General features: G+C 41.8%; 2 protein-coding genes across 2 annotated transcripts; both read left to right on the top strand.

The window, feature by feature from the left end:
- Window positions 1-9,120, top strand: LOC137916069 (phthioceranic/hydroxyphthioceranic acid synthase-like). The gene is made up of 6 exons (XM_068759188.1): window positions 1-58; window positions 154-307; window positions 628-788; window positions 1,002-1,208; window positions 1,314-1,495; window positions 2,377-9,120. The coding sequence occupies exons 1-6, from the start codon at window positions 1-3 to the stop codon at window positions 7,921-7,923; spliced, it is 6,309 nt and encodes a 2,102-aa protein (XP_068615289.1). The 3' UTR covers window positions 7,924-9,120.
- Window positions 9,121-10,455: 1,335 nt separating this feature from the next.
- On the top strand, window positions 10,456-19,175 carry LOC137916071 (phthioceranic/hydroxyphthioceranic acid synthase-like). The gene is made up of 6 exons (XM_068759190.1): window positions 10,456-10,513; window positions 11,618-11,771; window positions 12,074-12,234; window positions 12,455-12,661; window positions 12,767-12,948; window positions 13,629-19,175. The coding sequence occupies exons 1-6, from the start codon at window positions 10,456-10,458 to the stop codon at window positions 19,173-19,175; spliced, it is 6,309 nt and encodes a 2,102-aa protein (XP_068615291.1).
- Window positions 19,176-19,437: the final 262 nt, after the last annotated feature.

Below are 19,437 nucleotides of genomic sequence, written 5' to 3' on the forward strand. Positions count from 1 at the left end.
ATGGAAGAAGCTGAAGACGGTATTGCAGTGGTTGGAATTGGGTGCAATTTGCCCGGCGGTAAGCTGGAGCTTCTTTCTTTGACTATATATAGAAGATGCAGAGTAGTCTATTGCCACATATTATCTATCTATCTATCTATCTTTCCAACACAGGAGAAGGGCTTGATAACTTCTGGAAGGTTCTGTTAGAAGGGAGGAACTGCTCTGTGCCCATTCCAAGAGAGAGATTTGACATATCCATCTGGTATGACCCTGATGACAACAAAGTTGGTAAATCCCGCACAGCCAAGGCTGCACTTATTGACGGGTATGTTCTTTAAAGCATATTAATTACACGATTTAGATACCTTTATTTATTCCTTTGGTTAGATTGGGTTTCGGCATATTTCAGACATCCACCTAATCACATGCATAGAGTATATTTCTTCCCTTTAAATTGTTACTGAATCAACTAAGAATTTTCTTGTTTCTCTTCGCGCTAAAAAAAATAGTTTGAACAGAAATGCTGACGTCAAACAAATAAATCACCAGAAAACCATATATTTCAATGATTTTCAGAGTTCTGAGCTGAATTCAAATTTAGTGCTCTCTGCTCGAGATTTGATGTAATGATTTGAATGATTTCAGGTTCAATGAATTTGACCACAAGTTCTTCGGCATCACTGACAGTGAGGTGGAACAAATGGACCCTCAGCAGAAGCAGCTGCTTCAGTGCGTCTACAGGGCTTTAGAGAATGCTGGAATTCCAATGGAGAATGCCAGTGGGACCCGGACAGGAGTGTTTTTTGGTAAATCAATAATTATGTGTTGGTATTGCTTTAATGTGGTGTAATATCAGGAATGTTGACTCCATTTCGACTGAAATACACATAAGTTTATTCAGGTTGATACATTTTTTTCCAACAATTGATTCTCTATCTAGTTTTATTACAGTACCCTCAATTATATAACTGATCAGAGACCAACAACAACAGCCAGGTTTTATTGCGCTTCTATTGCAGGTCTAATGAACAGAGATTATGAGACAACTGCTGTACATGTGCACCCAAGTGTGATCAACCACTGGACAGGCACAGGACTGGCTTTGAGTATTGCAGCAAACAGAGTGTCTTTCATTTTCAACTTCACTGGACCGTCACTAGCCATAGACTGTGCCTGCTCATCGTCGCTCGTAGCGCTTCATCTTGCCTGCCAGTCCATTAAACAAGGTGTGTATCATGAACCACGGTGGGAAGCAGTGCTGCGGCATCATGGTTTAATCGCAAAGGTGGATTTTATTGGTCAAGGTTATAAAATCTGTGTCTTCTTGTCAGGCGATTGTGACATGGCTGTTTGTGGAGGAGTCAACTGCATAATAGAACCAAGAGTGTTTGTTGCTCTCAGTAAGGCAAAGATGATCTCACCTGATGGGACGACCAAAGCCTTTTCCAACAGGGCAGATGGTTATGGCAGAGGTGAGGGCTGTGGGGTTGTTCTGCTGAAGCCTCTGGAAAGGGTAAGATTATGCTGAGTAATAAAATATTTCAACTTTGTCCCTATGTCCTCGTGGCTAATTGACATGATATAACTACTACTGTACCTTCTACTTGTCCCATGAGGGGTCGCCACAGCAAATCAACCTTCTCGATTTCACCCTGTCCTTTGTATTGTCCTCCCCAACACCAGCCACTCTCATGTCCTCCCTCACTACGTCCATGTGTCTTCTCCTGGGTCGACCTCTAGCACTGTTCCCTGGCAGTTCCACCCTCAACATCCTTCTACCGATATAGTCCGTATCTCTCCCCGGGCCATGGCCAGTCGAAGTCTGTCCTCTCTGACCTTATCTCCAAAACGTCTAACCTTCACTGTCCCGCGTCAGAATCAGAATCAGAAGTAGTCTTTTTCCAAGTGTTAAACGTTTCCGGTTCTGACAGACACATCTCACAACACAAGTGTCAATGAGGGTTCAAAGTCTAGGAATTTTCCTCACTGAAATCGCGCAACATGTAACAGTAATGACTAAGTTACAAAAACATACGAGTACAGAACACATAAAAAAAACAGCTAAATGTTCATGATTCCGAGACTGATTTCTAATCCTATCCAACCTGGTCACTCCCAAAGGAAACCTCAGCGTCTTCATATCAGCCACTTCTAGCTCCACTTCCTGTCTTTTCCTCAGCGCCACTGTCTCTAAGCCATACATCATGGTTGGCCTGACCACTGAGGCCAGTATTGATGTGATATAACTAAGCATATTAAATGTTAAAAGGTCTGAAAAAGACTCACAAATGTCAGCAGATCCCTTGCTTCTATTATTTCTGTACTGCAAGCAATTTGTCATGATGTAGACAAAGACTAAAAAACAAATTTTTCAATACTCTTGTTGCTACACAGGCTATACAAGATCACGACCATATATGGGGTATCATCAGCAAAACAGCCGTCAACCAAGATGGACACTCAGTGACTCCAATCACCAAACCCTCCATGACACAACAAGAGGAACTCCTGCGAAGGATCTACTCAGAGACAGACTTAGCAAAGGTCCAGTACATTGAAGCACATGGGACTGGAACCCCAATTGGAGACTCAACAGAGGCAGGAAGCATCTCAAATGCAATTGCTAAAGCCAAACCTCCTGGTTCAGAGACACTTCGGATTGGCTCTGTGAAGAGCAACATTGGACATACAGAATCTGCCGCTGGAGTGGCTGGACTCATTAAAGTTCTGCTCATGATGAAGCATGAGACCATTGTTCCCTCAGCGTTCTACTCTGAGGAGACTGCCAGTGTAGATGCCAAAGCACTGAATATCAAAATTCCTAAGGAAGCAGAAAAGTGGGAATCCTCAGGGGAAAGGATTGCAGGAGTGAACAATTTTGGCTTTGGGGGAACAAACGCACACGCCATTGTCAAACAGCACAAACAGTCTTGTGTTGGGAAAAAGCATAATGAAAAAAGTGCAAAGTACTTTGTTATGTCAGCAAATTCACCAAAGTCTCTTACTCTAATGATGGAAGACACCATTAAACAGCTTGATAAAGGCAGCAAAGTTGATCTAGATTCTTTGTTGTACACATCAGCTTGTAGGAGGAGCCATCGAAAACATAAATACAGGAAGGCCATAGTGGTATCGTCTTTAGTTGATCTGAAAGAGAAGTTAAGGGCCACTGTAAGCAAAAATGCTCAACCATCTTACTTAGACGCAAGGTTAGTGTATGTCTTTTGTGGAAATGGAGTAACCTACCATGGCATGTGCAAAGAACTCCTAAAACATGAGCCTGTCTTCAGGGATAAAATCCAAGAGATTGCTAAACTTTTCCAAAGACGAAGCACATTGAACATCTTGGAAACACTTGAGAGCGAGTTTGAGCACTGTGAATTCAAAATGCCATATGTTGCCCAGCCTCTCCTCTTTGCTCTCCAAGTTGGCATCGCCACCTTACTCAGACATTGGGGTGTCAATCCAGATGCAATGCTTGGACACTCTGTTGGCGAAGTTGCAGCTGCACACTGTTCTGGACTTTTGTCTCTTGAAGATGCCATTAAAGTGATTTATTTCCGCAGCACTCTCCAGAACAAAGTTACCGGAGGGAAAATGCTTGTGATCAGCAACATGGCTGTGTCAGAGGTAGCTGCTCATCTTCCTCGCTTCTCTGGTAAAATTTGCATTGCTGCTTTCAACAGCCCTCAGTCCTGCTCCCTCTCGGGTGATGCAGAAGTAATTGAGGGCTTCTACAAAGAGCTAAGTACCTCAGTTAATAGTCATAACCTGTTCCTTCGGGTACTGGATGTCAATGCTGCTTACCATAGCAGCATGATGGACCCAATTCTGCCAGAAATAGTGGAAACAATTGGCTCTTTACAGGTGAATGATACTGAATCGACCTTGTTCTCGACAGTGACAGGCAAGGAAGTCCAGCAGGGTGATTTCTGCTCAGGGGAATACTGGGCAAGAAACATTCGTGAGCCTGTAGCTTTTGAGCAGGCAGTAAAGTCAGCTGCAAAAGGAAAGAAGAATGCAGTTTTTTTGGAAATTGGGCCAAGAAGAGCATTGCAAAGAAACATCATGGAATCTCTAGGCAATGAAACTGATGTTCTTGCATCTCTGCAGCCAGAGAAAGATCATGAAACAATAATATCTGTTGTCTCCAAGCTGTTCGAACAGGGGGTCCATGTAAATTGGAACACCTTCTACAAAGGCCATGAGGCATTGCCATTACCAATCCCAAAATACCAGTTTGATTGCTCAGACAGAGATGTCGTTATTGGAGCAGCACAGAACAGCAAAGGGGGTAGCCATCCCATTCTTTGTCAAACAGGAAGTGACAGTAATGTTTTCAGCTGTGATCTGATGTCTGACTCTTCTTTCTTCCTGAAAGAACACAAACACAATGGTGTACCCATCATCCCTGGTGCCTTCTATGCTGAGTTGGGTTTGGCTGCATTTATGGAAAGTGCCAAACCAAAAGTGCCACTCAGGTCAGTGCAGCTCAGTGTCAGCTTTCACAGTCCATTTGTTTTAAGCCTGAACTCGCCTGAGATGAAGGTACAACTTGAGCAAACAAAGGAAGAAACTCTGTTCAAGGTACTCTCCCCATCTGCATTGTATGCATCAGGCACAGTGGTTTCAAAGAAAGAGAGGCTGATTGAGGAGCAGTGTATTTCACTAAGCTCCATTTACAAAAGATGCAAATTAGTGGTGAGCGCCGAGGAACTCTATTGGTTTCTTTCTCAAGGAGGCTTTCAGTATGGAGATGTCTTCCAGAATAAGATGGACGTACATTATGGAGCAGATCTTAGGGAAGCCTATGCAAATGTCAGAGTTCCAGAAGAGCTGCAGTCTCAGCTACATGACTACTGCATTCATCCTGTAATGTTGGATTTTCTGATGCAGCTTCTTCCAGTTACAGTAGAGCATGCTTTTGCTGGTAGACCAGGCTTTCCTGCCAAAATAGGCAGTTTGACCGTGTTTGAACCATTGCAAGATGAAATGATTGTCTATCTGCGAGCAATTAATGTGGACGATGATCAATTTGAGGTTTGTGGCTGCTTTGCAGATAAGGAAGGAAGAGTTTTGGTTGAGGTTAAGCATGTGATAGTCAAGTTCCTTGACAGTCGCGCCCAAGTAGTTGAGGAGTACTTTTACCATAATGCCTTTAATGTCATTCCTGAAAGCACCCCATCTTCATCTCCTCCTAAAGCCTTGGTCTTCTGTGACCACATAGGGATTTCTGAAGGCCTTCAACAATATTTGGACTCGAAGTCTCGGTATGTTTCCTTCACACATGCAAAAGATATCCTGAGCCACGGGTTTCCTTCTCTGTTGGCAAATGTCAATATAACAGATATTGAGAAAAACTTTGATGAGGTCTTGTTTTTGTGGGGCAAAGAGAACCTCACATCACTTGCAGCTGATCTTGTCCTGGAGAATTTGGTGAACTGCTGTGAGATTTTTCGTCAAATAGTTCATGAGCTAAAGCAAATTCACTTCCCACACTCCATCAGAGCTGTAACATACTGCTCATCCGACATCACGGTGGATCATGTAAGTCCAGGTTTTGCTGTCATAGGTATGACAAGGTCATTTGCTGCAGAGATACCAGAGCTTTCATTTCAGTTGATTGATATAAGCACTACATCTGCTGAGGACATCGCAGCTCTTTCTGAAGTGCTAAGATCATGTCCTTGCAACCAGTACCCAGAGTTGGTCATAAAAGACGGGCAGATTCTAAAACCGTACATTGTCCGTACTCCACCTGGAATCATTGACACGTCTGAAGAAATCTTTTCCTCTACAATGCCTGAGCCCTGCGTCCTTCAGACGCTAGATGCACATAAGATGATTCAACTCAGTGGCATTCTCCTTGAGGATGAGACCCAACAAATAAATGACAAATCAGTTGAGATTCAGCTTACCAAGATATGCGTTCACTCATCTGATTACTTCCCTGTAAGTGCATCACATCTCAAATTTGGCCATACACTCTACTGGAACAAACACTCCTCCCAGACCCACAATCTCCTTGCTCTTGATTTTAATGGTGTTGTTACTGCAGTTGGAAAAGATGTCAGGAAACTGAAAGTTGGAGACTATGTTGCTTCCTGTTATCCTGTGGTAGCAGCCAGCAAAGTCAAAGTTCCAGAGGATGTGTGCTACAGCACCAAGCGGTTCCCATTCCTTGAAAGGACACCCTGTGTTTCCTACTTCGTACTAGCATGGGAGATTCTGCATCGAGCCTTGCCCAGAACCCGACATAATCTAGGAATCATTTCCTCCATGCCGGATTCTGCTCTGGCCAAAATCTTGGAACTCACCTCTTGCAAGTCAGGCTGGAATGTGATTGGTGGCACACAATGCAATGGCTCTTTTGTTGGTGTAAATCAAATAGATGCATTTGTCATCTTACCTCCATTTGATGAATCTTTGATTGCTAAGATTTGCAACATTCCTGGTGTCCAACATGTTGTCTTGATTTGTGAATCTCAGTGTATTCTTGCTAAAGATGTGCTCCAAATCGTAAAGGAAAGTGTTCATGTGCAGACAATTCAAATGCCAGTCATTCTACAAAAAGGGTTCTTGAGCGTACAAAGGCCACACATTTACCAGTGGCTGAAGTCCTTGGCCTTGAGCGAGACGTTTTACCTGGAAAGCGTGATCTTTCAAAGTGTGAAAACTGAAAACATCAAGGGACTTAATTCGGAGAAACCACAATCTTATTTTAACTCAAAGGAGTTGGTTGTTGTGGCTTTGGATAAAGATGTCGATGGTGACCTCTCTGAGATCCCACTGCTTCAAACAAAAAAACAGCTTTTCCGAAAGAGGGCAGTATACATTGTGGCAGGTGGTCTATCTGGTTTGGGATTCGAAACCATCAAGTTCATCTCCCAAAGAGGTGCTGGGTATGTTGTTATACTCTCAAGGAGTAAGCCCACACCAGAAGTGGAGCAACAGATCCATAAGGTGGAGAAACATTGTGGAAATGTCATCACTGCCATAGAGTGTGACGTATCTGTGTCTGAGTCTGTGCACAAAGTTATCAGTGTTATTGGTCAGAAATTCCCTTCTTGTCCAGTCAGAGGGGTGTTTCACAGTGCTGTTGTCTTGCATGATGGGATGATTGAGACCCTTGACAGGTCTCTTTATGAGAAAGTCCTCAAACCCAAAGTGAATGGTGCATTGAATTTGCACCTTGCAACACAGCACTGTCAATTGGATTATTTTGTGTGTTACTCGTCCATCTCGGCTTTCCTGGGAAATGCATCACAAACCAATTATGCAGCAGCCAACACATTCCTCGATATGTTCTGTCAGTATCGGCGCAAGCTTGGCCTGCCTGCACAGTCCATCAGCTGGGGTGCTCTCAACCTTGGTCTCCTTTTGAATAAGGAGCTCTTCCAGAGATTTTTGGAGGCAAAGGGAATGATGGTTCTTGATGTGGCTGAGATTTCTAAAAGTCTGGAGCAATGCCTCTTGCTCAATCGACCTCATCAGGTTGTTTGCAGGTTTAATTTCAGGAACATCCGGTATAGCCTCCTCTCCCAAAATGTGGCCCTAAGCCTGCGTCTGTCTGCATTGGTGGAAGAGGCTTTCCAAAAGTCCAAGGAGACAGATTCTGAAAATGAACAAAGTGAACATGTTTCACCAAAAGAGTACACCATCTCTCTGCTCAGTGAAACCATCGGCATTGGTAAAAGTGATCTTAAAGATGAAACACCTCTTTCATCATTGGGCATTGACTCGATGCAGGCCATGACTCTGCAGAATCGCATTTTTCGGGAGAGGGGTGTGAATGTTCCTTTGGTGAAACTGTTGGACCCCAATGCCACTCTATCAACAGTTATAGCTGTGCTGACTGAGGGAGATGAAGGTGAAACTTTAAGAGACGACCGAGAGTCTCTTTCAGTCGGAGACATGACTGCGCTTTCTGCTAGATTGTAAAAAAGTACAAAAGATTTTGTCATTGAATTCAATAGCGAGCACTTGTAAAATAACACCATCCTTGCAATAATGGCAGATGGTCATAGTGCTTCCTTTTTATTTTGCTGTCTTTATTGTAAATGAATAGCTGTATTCTTTTGGGTATTGTATGTTGAATATGCATTGTTATTTTACCCACTGTTTTGGATACGTGCCCAGTTTTCAATATTTCATTGTGTTTTGGGAAATGTTCATAAAGAAGACATGGAATTCATTGGTTGGTAAATTCTCATCTATGTAAATTAAGAAGATTGTTTTCTATTAATTTACTTAAGTTCGATGAATTTGTAACTTTAAAGCTCATCTGTAAATATCTGTGTCTGTAAAGTTGTGTTCACATAATGCTGAAGTCAGATGATCTTATCTGTTTATTTTACTCCTCTCTCTTGGTTCATGGACAGAAGCTATCACTGCCAGCTCAGTGATACTGAGGGATTATTAACACTTTTATAATGATGATGGATAAAAGCATGGTATACACTACTCTGGTATAGGCTATAAAGGTTAATTTGGGGGTGTTTATAACTAGTGAGACTTTTGATCTGTTCTCCATTAATGTTTTACAGTTTGCAAAACTGTCTCATGACCTTAGAGGACATTATCATCACGAGGGCATGAAAGCAAATGTCATAAAATACATGCTGAGATCTCTTGTGTTCGTGTTTATGTCTTTCCATCAACAGCATTTTTATTTCTTCCAATGCCAATATTTCTTCATGCAGCAAATACAAAACAAAACAATATAAATTCATTTTTGTTTTCAGGAAAAAATATTTTATGATAGAATTGGGTTTTTTTGCCTCTTCATGACACACAAAACAACTTGCTATTTTGTGATGAACACCTTGTCACATCTGACCTTCCAGGAGTCTGATTGGTGGAACTGGGTCAGTAAGCTGATTCAGGTCACCTGGTTTTGTGTAAAAATTAGCATGTCTCGCTCTGCTATCTGCTAATATGTAAAATACATGTATTTTTAGTCATTACTTTTGTGTTCCCTTTTCTTTTGTTCAGGCCAGTCTCTAACAAATTTGATTTTAAATTTACAACACTTTCTTGTAAGGAGCTGTAAAAGTGTTTTTTCATAAAGTATTTTGTGGCACCTGCCCATCCTGTTTTCCTTAGTTTTGTATTTTGTCTTCCAATAAAGATTTGTTAAAACCTTTCCTTTAGTCTACGTCTCTGTATTTTAGGGTCCACTCTCTCGTAAGTCATCACAACAAATGAAGAAAGATTAAGAAAATAAGAGGAGGTAAGTAAACTGATTAATTTAGATCTTGTTCATTACCAACATGTGTAAAGACAATCAGACTTATCAAACAGTTTATCAAATTTTATTCATCTCCGGAAAGGTGCAGATGGTTACACAAGAAACTCTTGATAGACGACTAACAGAGATAGAAAATAGACTGAGAGCTTTCTGAGATTAGGGAACAAATTAAAAGTGACAGTCCTATAGGTGGTGGTGGATCAATCTCTCAACAGTTTGAACAGTTTGATGTCAGAATAAAGTTCCTAAAGCAGAATGAACTGCCTGTTGATTGATTGTTGTCTCCGGGTCCATTCTGTACCCCGAAACCGATTTTAATATGTAGGTTTTTGGCATCTGCCTGAAACGTTCTTTGTAATATAAAGTAAAGGTAGGCACTAATTTATGACCTGATACAGTCTGCCTTAAGAACGCAGTTGGTAACCAACTGGGAGTCGATATCGGTCAGATCAGATAAACAAGCCTTACTTTAATCAACGTTTGCCCTCGTCTTGTCCTGACGTCATGAATTGAGCGTAATAAAGCAATTTGTGGTTAATGACTGAAATGCCTTCAAGTTACTTCTGCGACTCCAGGTAAGTTTACACAGGTAACTTTTGATTCTGCTTTATGCATCAGACAAGTGTCTTTACTGACCGAGCTACCAAATCAAAAATTTAATGTTTTTAATTCTCCTGAGGTTTCAGCAGCATTAAACCGACTTCCTGGACAATGCATGTAAGATCTAACACATATCAAAGCTAGATCTGGATCCAGTTAAAATTCCAGATTTGGCACCTGTAGGAATATTGCCAACTTTTTCCTTGATCGATTGGATGATTATTAGTTGTGTCTTACATGTGATCAGCTTGACTGAAACAAGATCCAGGGTAAACTCTATTGTGTGTGTATTCATTTACACATTGAACTTGGTCTAATCATTCGCAAGGGACCATAAATGTGTTCACTGAAGTCCTTCATCTCCATGGACACGGATGCAATCAATCATTAATGTTTAATAAAGAGCAGAAGCAGGCTTTAAGATCGCCCGCAAGAGCTAGAGTGACGCTGTGACCGGGGAAACGTGTGAACGGTATGGATATAGGGATGCACTGACTTGTGACAAATGTGGACTGATTACAGTTTAATTTACATTAAATTCTGGACGGCTTGAAAACAGCGATGCTGACAGGATGATGCAGTAAATATTTTTGATTTGTCCTTTTCAGTGATGTTTAGTCACAATGGAAGAAGCTCAAGATGGTATTGCAGTGGTTGGAATTGGATGCAATTTTCCCGGCGGTAAGCGGGAGCTTCTTTCTTTCTCTTTTTTTTTATATATATATTTGTTGTATTTGTTTGTTTATTTCGAATATGTTAACATAACAATTATGCAAAACACAGAAAGAATATCAGAATAAATCTGGCAAAAGGAAACAAATATGAAACGAATCATAGAACATAAACAAAACATATCTGAAAAGGAGTGAGAAGAAGTAAAACTTATTTACTTCCACCCCCTCTTATACTGTAATTGATCAAATGTACGCGTATACACAGTATACAAACATCCAACCACGCATCACCTTATTTGTTACTGTTATGCCTAATTTTCCACCAATTTCAATCTGCAACTGCGTGTTTAACATGCACAAATAACATGAACTTTGTCTTGCAAACATTTAAAGATAATTTATTACAATTGAACCATAGCTCCAATTAACAATATTTATTATATAGCAACCTGAATATTAATGAAAATAAGCCACAAGCGCTTTCTGCATTAGCTACTTTATGATGTCCCTGTTCAGTGATGCTAGTTCATGCTTTAGCCCAGCAATCGATTCATCAGTCCTTATTTGTCTGTATAGTTTTTTGTTTATCTCTGTTATTCCTACAATTACAATCAAATACTTTAAATACCGGCATGTGGTCTGTAATGTCGCCTAGCTAGCTAGAGGTAGGCTAGCCGCCTAGCTCTGTTCTTTCAGTCGGTGTCCCGAAATCAGCATCGTTAAATCAAGGTGGTGTTCAAGCCAAGGGTGGCATCAGTTAGACCAATGTCCGTAATCGGAAATCAGTGACTACTGATATGCAACCACTGATATGGAAAATAGTCCAAAACAGACTACCAAAGCACACAAACTCTCTGCAAGCTGTTCTCAACCTCCTTCCTCCTCCCTCTATCTGGTTGGAATATTTATTTTTGTTGCATTGACAGATCTGGCTTTTACTATTTTTTTCTGTCAGGCCTTTGTTAAATTATAAATGAAATTGTATTTAAGGATATTTATTTTTTTCAAATGAACTTTGAAATGATCATAATTTCCTGAAACGATGTTTCTCCTGATTTAAAGGAGCTATTAAATATCATATATTATTTATCTATCTATCTTTCCAACACAGGAGAAGGGCTTGATAACTTCTGGAAGGTTCTGTTAGAAGGGAGGAACTGCTCTGTGCCCATTCCAAGAGAGAGATTTGACATATCCATCTGGTATGACCCTGATGACAACAAAGTTGGTAAATCCCGCACAGCCAAGGCTGCACTTATTGATGGGTATGTTCTTTAAAGCATATTAATTACACGATTTAGATACCTTTATTTATTCCTTTGGTTAGATTGGGTTTCCGCATATTTCTTCCCTTTAAATTGTCACTGAATCAGTTGAATGTTTCCAGGACTAAGACTTTTCTTGTTTCCTTTGGTGCTACAAAAATATATATGAATAGAAATGCTGACGTAAAACTAATAAATCATCAGCAATTGCAATGGACGATTATAGATACCAGAAAACCGAGCTGAATTCAACTTTTGTGCTCTCTGCTCGAGATTTGATGTAATGATTTGAATGATTTCAGGTTCAATGAATTTGACCACAAGTTCTTCGGCATCACTGACAGTGAGGTGGAACAAATGGACCCTCAGCAGAAGCAGCTGCTTCAGTGCGTCTACAGGGCTTTAGAGAATGCTGGAATTCCAATGGAGGATGCCAGTGGGACCCGGACAGGAGTGTTTTTTGGTAAATCAATAATTATGTGTTGGTATTGCTTTAATTTATGCGTAATATCAGGAATGTTAACTCCATTTCGACTGAAATACATGTAAGTTTATTCAAGTTGATAAAAAAACATTTCCAACAATTTGATTCTCTATCTAGTTTTATTACAGTACCCTCAATTATATAACTGATCAGAAATCAGAAAGAACAACAACCAGGTTTTATTGCACTTTTATTGCAGGTCTAATGAACAGAGATTATGAGACAAATGCTGCACACATGCACCCAAGTGTGATCAACCACTGGACAGGCACAGGACTGGCTATGAGTATTGCAGCAAACAGGGTGTCTTTCATTTTCAACTTCACTGGACCGTCACTAGCCATAGACTGTGCCTGCTCATCGTCGCTCGTAGCGCTTCATCTTGCCTGCCAGTCCATTAAACAAGGTGTGTATCATGAACCACGGTGGGAAGCAGTGCTGCGGCATCATGGTTTAATCACAAAGGTGGATTTTATTGGTCAAGGTTATAAAATCTGTGTCTTCTTGTCAGGCGATTGTGACATGGCTGTTTGTGGAGGAGTCAACTGCATAATAGAACCAAGAGTGTTTGTTGCTCTCAGTAAGGCAAAGATGATCTCACCTGATGGGACGACCAAAGCCTTTTCCAACAGGGCAGATGGTTATGGCAGAGGTGATGGCTGTGGGGTTGTTCTGCTGAAGCCTCTGGAAAAGGTAAGATTATGCTGAGTAATAAAATATTTCAACTTTGTCCCTATGTCCTCGTGGCTAATTGACATGATATAACTACTACTGTACCTTCTACTTGTCCCGTGAGGGGTCGCCACAGCAAATCAACCTTCTCCACTTCACCCTGTCCTTTGCATCTCCCTACCCAACACCAGCCAATGTCATGTCCTCCCTCACTACGTCCATGTGTCTTCTCCTGGGTCGACCTCTAGCCCTGTTCCCTGGCAGTTCCATCCTCAACATCCTTCTACCGATATAGTCCGTATCTGTCCCCGGGCCATGGCCAAAACATCGAAGTCTGTCCTCTCTGACCTTATCTCCAAAACATCTAACCTTTGCTGTCCTGCTTAATTCCTCATTTCTAATCCTGTCCAACCTGGTCACTCCCAAAGAGAACCTCAGCATCTTCATCTCAGCCACTTCTAGCTCCACCTCCTGTCTTTTCCTCAGAACCACTGTCTCTAAGCCATACATCATGGTTGGCCTGACCACTGAGGCCAGTATTGACGTGATATAACTAAGCATATTAAATGTTAAAAGGTCTGAAAAAGACTCACAAATGTCAGCAGATCCCTTGCTTCTATTATTTCTGTACTGCAAGCAATTTGTCATGATGTAGACAAAGACTAAAAAACAAATTTTTCAATACTCTTGTTGCTACACAGGCTATACAAGATCACGACCATATATGGGGTATCATCAGCAAAACAGCCGTCAACCAAGATGGACACTCAGTGACTCCAATCACCAAACCCTCCATGACACAACAAGAGGAACTCCTGCGAAGGATCTACTCAGAGACAGACTTAGCAAAGGTCCAGTACATTGAGGCACATGGGACTGGAACCCCAATTGGAGACTCAACAGAGGCAGGAAGCATCTCAAATGCAATTGCTAAAGCCAAACCTCCTGGTTCAGAGACACTTCGGATTGGCTCTGTGAAGAGCAACATTGGACATACAGAATCTGCCGCTGGAGTGGCTGGACTCATTAAAGTTCTGCTCATGATGAAGCATGAGACCATTGTTCCGTCAGCTTTCTACTCTGAGGAGACTGCCAGTGTAGATGCCAAAGCACTGAATATCAAAATTCCTAAGGAAGCAGAAAAGTGGGAATCCTCAGGGGAAAGGATTGCAGGAGTGAACAATTTTGGCTTTGGGGGAACAAACGCACACGCCATTGTCAAACAGCACAAACAGTCTTGTGTTGGGAAAAAGCATAATGAAAAAAGTGCAAAGTACTTTGTTATGTCAGCAAATTCACCAAAGTCTCTTACTCTAATGATGGAAGACACCATTAAACAGCTTGATAAAGGCAGCAAAGTTGATCTAGATTCTTTGTTGTACACATCAGCTTGTAGGAGGAGCCATCGAAAACATAAATACAGGAAGGCCATAGTGGTATCGTCTTTAGTTGATCTGAAAGAGAAGTTAAGGGCCACTGTAAGCAAAAATGCTCACCCATCTTACTTAGACGCAAGGTTAGTGTATGTCTTTTGTGGAAATGGAGTAACCTACCATGGCATGTGCAAAGAACTCCTAAAACATGAGCCTGTCTTCAGGGATAAAATCCAAGAGATTGCTAAACTTTTCCAAAGACTAAGCACATTGAACATCTTGGAAACACTTGAGAGCGAGTTTGAGCACTGTGAATTCAAAATGCCACATGTTGCCCAGCCTCTCCTCTTTGCTCTCCAAGTTGGCATCGCCACCTTACTCAGACATTGGGGTGTCAATCCAGATGCGATACTTGGACACTCTGTTGGCGAAGTTGCAGCTGCACACTGTTCTGGACTTTTGTCTCTTGAAGATGCCATTAAAGTGATTTATTTCCGCAGCACTCTCCAGAACAAAGTTACTGGTGGAAAAATGCTTGTGATCAGCAACATGGCTGTGTCAGAGGTAGCTGCTCATCTTCCTCGCTTCTCTGGTAAAATTTGCATTGCTGCTTTCAACAGCCCTCAGTCCTGCTCCCTCTCGGGTGATGCAGAAGCAATTGAGAGCTTCTACAAAGAGCTAAGTACCTCAGTTAATAGTCCTAACCTGTTCCTTCGGGTACTGGATATCAATGCTGCTTACCATAGCAACATGATGGACCCGATTCTGCCAGAAATAGTGGAAACAATTGGCTCTTTACAGGTGAATGATACTGAATCAACCTTGTTCTCGACAGTGACAGGCAAGGAAGTCCAGCAGGGTGATTTCTGCTCAGGGAAATACTGGGCAAGAAACATTCGTGAGCCTGTAGCTTTTGAGCAGGCAGTAAAGTCAGCCGCTAAGGGGAAGAAGAATGCAGTTTTTGTGGAAATTGGGCCAAGAAGAGCACTGCAAAGAAACATCATAGAATCTCTAACTAATGACACTGTTGTTCTTGCATCTCTGCAGCCAGGGAAAGATCATGAAACAATAATAACTGTTGTCTCCAAGCTGTTCGAACAGGGGGTCCATGTGAATTGGAACACCTTCTACAAAGGCCATGAGGCATTGCCATTACCAATCCCAAAATACCAGTTTGATTGCTCAGACAGAGATGTCGTTATTGGAGCAGCACAGAACAACAAAGGGGGTAGCCATCCCATTCTTTGTCAAACAGGAAGTGAAAGTAATGTTTTCAGCTGCGATTTGAAGTCTGACTCTTCTTTTTACCTGAAAGAGCACAAACACAATGGTGTACCCATCATCCCTGGTGCCTTCTATGCTGAGTTGGGTTTGGCTGCATTCATGGAAAGTGCCAAACCAAAAGTGCCACTCAGGTCAGTGCAGCTCAGTGTCAGTTTTCACAGTCCATTTGTTTTCAGCCTGAACTCACCTGAGATGAAGGTACAACTTGAGCAAACAAAGGAAGAAACTCTGTTCAAGGTACGTTCCCCATCTGCATTGTATGCATCAGGCACAGTGGTTTCAAAGAAAGAGAGGCTGATTGAGGAGCAGTGTATTTCACTAAGCTCCATTTACAAAAGGTGCAAATCAGTGGTGAGCACCCAGGAATTCTATTGGTTTCTTTCCCAAGGAGGCTTTCAGTATGGAGATGTCTTCCAGAATAAGATGGACGTACATTATGGAGAAGATCTTAAGGAAGCCTATGCAATTGTCAGAGTTCCAGAAGAGCTGCAGTCTCAGCTACATGACTACTGCATTCATCCTGTAATGTTGGATTTTCTGATGCAGCTTCTTCCAGTTACAGTTGAGCATGTTTTTGCTGGTAGACCAGGCTTTCCTGCCAAAATAGGCAGTTTGACCGTGTTTGAACCTTTGCAAGATGAAATGATTGTCTATCTGCGAGCAATTAATGTGGGCCTTGATCACTTTGAGGTTTGTGGCTGCTTTGCAGATAAGGAAGGAAGAGTTTTGGTTGAGGTTAAGCATGTGATAGTCAAGTACCTTGGCAGTCGCTCTCATGTAGTTGAGGAGTACTTTTACCATAATGCCTTTAATGTCATTCCTGAAAGCACCCCATCTTCATCTCCTCCTAAAGCCTTGGTCTTCTGTGATCATATAGGGATTTCTAAAGGCCTTCAACAATATTTGGACTCTAAGTCTAGGTATGTTTCCTTCACACATGCAAAAGATATCCTGAGCCACGGGTTTCCTTCTCTGTTAGCAAATCTCAATATAACAGATATTGAGAAAAACTTTGATGAGGTCTTGTTTTTGTGGGGCAAAGAGAACCTCACATCACTTGCAGCTGATCTTGTCCTGGAGAATTTGGTGAATTGCTGTGAGATTTTTCGTCAAATAGTTCATGAGCTAAAGCAAATTCACTTCCCACACTCCATCAGAGCTGTAACATACTGCTCATCCGACATCACGGTGGATCATGTAAGTCCAGGTTTTGCTGTCATAGGCATGACAAGGTCATTTGCTGCAGAGATACCAGAGCTTTCATTTCAGTTGATTGATATAAGCACTACATCTGCTGAGGACATCGCAGCTCTTTCTAAAGTGCTAAGATCATGTCCTTGCAACAAGTACCCAGAGTTGGTCATAAAAAACGGGCAGATTCTGAAACCGTACATTGTCCGTACTCCACCTGGAATCATTGACACGTCTGAAGAAAACATTTCCTCTGCGATGATTGAGTCCTGCGTCCTTCAGACACTAGATGCACATAATATGATTCAACTCAGTGGCATTCTCCTTGAGGAGGAGACCCAACAAATAAATGACAAATCAGTTGAGATTCAGCTCACCAAGATATGTGTTCACTCATCTGATTACTTCCCTGTAAGTGCATCACATCTTAAATTTGGCCATACACTCTACTGGAACAAACACTCCTCCCAGACCCACAATCTTCTTGCTCTTGATTTTAGTGGTGTTGTTACTGCAGTTGGAAAAGATGTCAGGAAACTGAAAGTTGGAGACTATGTTGCTTCCTGTTATCCTGTGGTGGCAGCCAGCAAAGTCAAAGTTCCAGAGGATGTGTGCTACAGCACCAAGCGGTTCCCATTCCTTGAAAGGACACCCTGTGTTTCCTACTTTGTACTAGCATGGGAGATTCTGCATCGAGCCTTGCCCAGAACCAGACATAATCTAGGAATCATTTCCTCCATGCCGGATTCTGCTCTGGCCAAAATCTTGGAACTCACCTCTTGCAAGTCAGGTTGGAATGTGATTGGTGGCACACAATGCAATGGCTCTTTTGTTGGTGTAAATCAAATAGATGCATTTGTCATCTTGCCTCCATTTGATGAATCTTTGATTGCTAACATTTGCAACATTCCTGGTGTCCAACATGTTGTCTTGATTTGTGAATCTCAGTGTATTCTTGCTAAAGATGTGCTCCAAATTGTAAAGGAAAGTGTTCATGTGCAGACAATTCAAATGCCAGTCATTCTACAAAAAGGGTTCTTGAGCGTACAAAGGCCACGCATTTACCGCTGGCTGAAGTCCTTGGCCTTGAGCAGAAAGTTTTACCTGGAAAGCTTGATCTTTCAAAGTGTGAAAACTGAAAACATCAAGGGACTTAATTTGGAGAAACCACAATCTTATTTCAACTCAAAGGAGTTGGTTGTTGTGGCTTTGGATAAAGATGTCGATGGTGACCTGTCTGAAATCCCACTGCTTCCAACAAAAAAACAGCTTTTCCGAAAGAGGGCAGTATACATTGTGGCAGGTGGTCTATCTGGTTTGGGATTCGAAACCATCAAATTCATCTCCCAAAGAGGTGGTGGGTATGTTGTTATACTCTCAAGGAGTAAGCCCACACCAGAAGTGGAGCAACAGATCCATAAGGTGGAGAAACAGTGTGGAAATCTCATCACTGCCATAGAGTGCGACGTATCTGTGTCTGAGTCTGTGCACAAAGTTATCAGTGTTATTGGTCAGAAATTCCCTTCTTGTCCAGTCAAAGGGGTGTTTCACAGTGCTGTTGTCTTGCATGATGGGATGATTGAGACCCTTGACAGGTCTCTTTATGAGAAAGTCCTCAAACCCAAAGTGAATGGTGCATTGAATTTGCACCTTGCAACACAGCACTGTCAATTGGATTATTTTGTGTGTTACTCGTCCATCTCGTCTTTCCTGGGAAATGCATCACAAACCAATTATGCAGCAGCCAACACATTCCTCGATATGTTCTGTCAGTATCGGCGCAAGCTTGGCCTGCCTGCACAGTCCATCAGCTGGGGTGCTCTCAACCTCGGTCTCCTTTTGAACAAGGGGCATTTCCAGAGATTTTTGGAGGCAAAGGGAATGATGGTTCTTGATGTGGCTGAGATTTATAAAAGTCTGGAGCAATGCCTCTTGCTCAATCGACCTCATCAGGCTGTTTGCAGGTTTCATTTCAGGAACATCCGGTATAACATCCTCTCTCAAAATGTGGCCCTAAGCCTGCGTCTGTCTGCATTGGTGGAAGAGGCTTTCCAAAAGTCCAAGGAGACAGATTCTGAAAATAAACAAAGTGAACATGTTTCACCAAAAGAGTACACCATCTCTCTGCTCAGTGAAACCATTGGCATTGGTAAAAGTGATCTGAAAGATGAAACGCCTCTTTCATCGTTGGGCATTGACTCGATGCAGGCCATGACTCTGCAGAATCGCATTTTTCGGGAGAGGGGTGTGAATGTTCCCTTGGTGAAACTGTTGGACCCCAATGCCACTCTATCAACAGTTATAGCTGTGCTGACTGAGGGAGGTGAAGGTGAAACTTTAAGAGACGACCGAGAGTCTCTTTCAGTTGGAGACACGACTGCGCTTTCTACTAGATTGTAAAAAGTACAAAAGATTTTGTCATTGAATTCAATAGCAAGCACTTGCAAAATAACACCATCCTTTCAGTAATTTTTTTATTTTGCTGTCTTTATTGTAAATGAATAGCTGTATTCTTTTGGGTATTGTATTTTGAATATGCATTGTTATTTTACCCACTGTTTTAGATACGTGCCCAGTTTTCAATATTTCATTGTGTTTTGGGAAATGTTCGCAAAGAAGACATGGAATTCATTGGTTGGTAAATTCTCATCTATGTAAATTA

Source organism: Brachionichthys hirsutus, unplaced genomic scaffold (genome assembly GCF_040956055.1).
Source record: "Brachionichthys hirsutus isolate HB-005 unplaced genomic scaffold, CSIRO-AGI_Bhir_v1 contig_434, whole genome shotgun sequence".
NCBI lineage: Eukaryota > Metazoa > Chordata > Actinopteri > Lophiiformes > Brachionichthyidae > Brachionichthys > Brachionichthys hirsutus.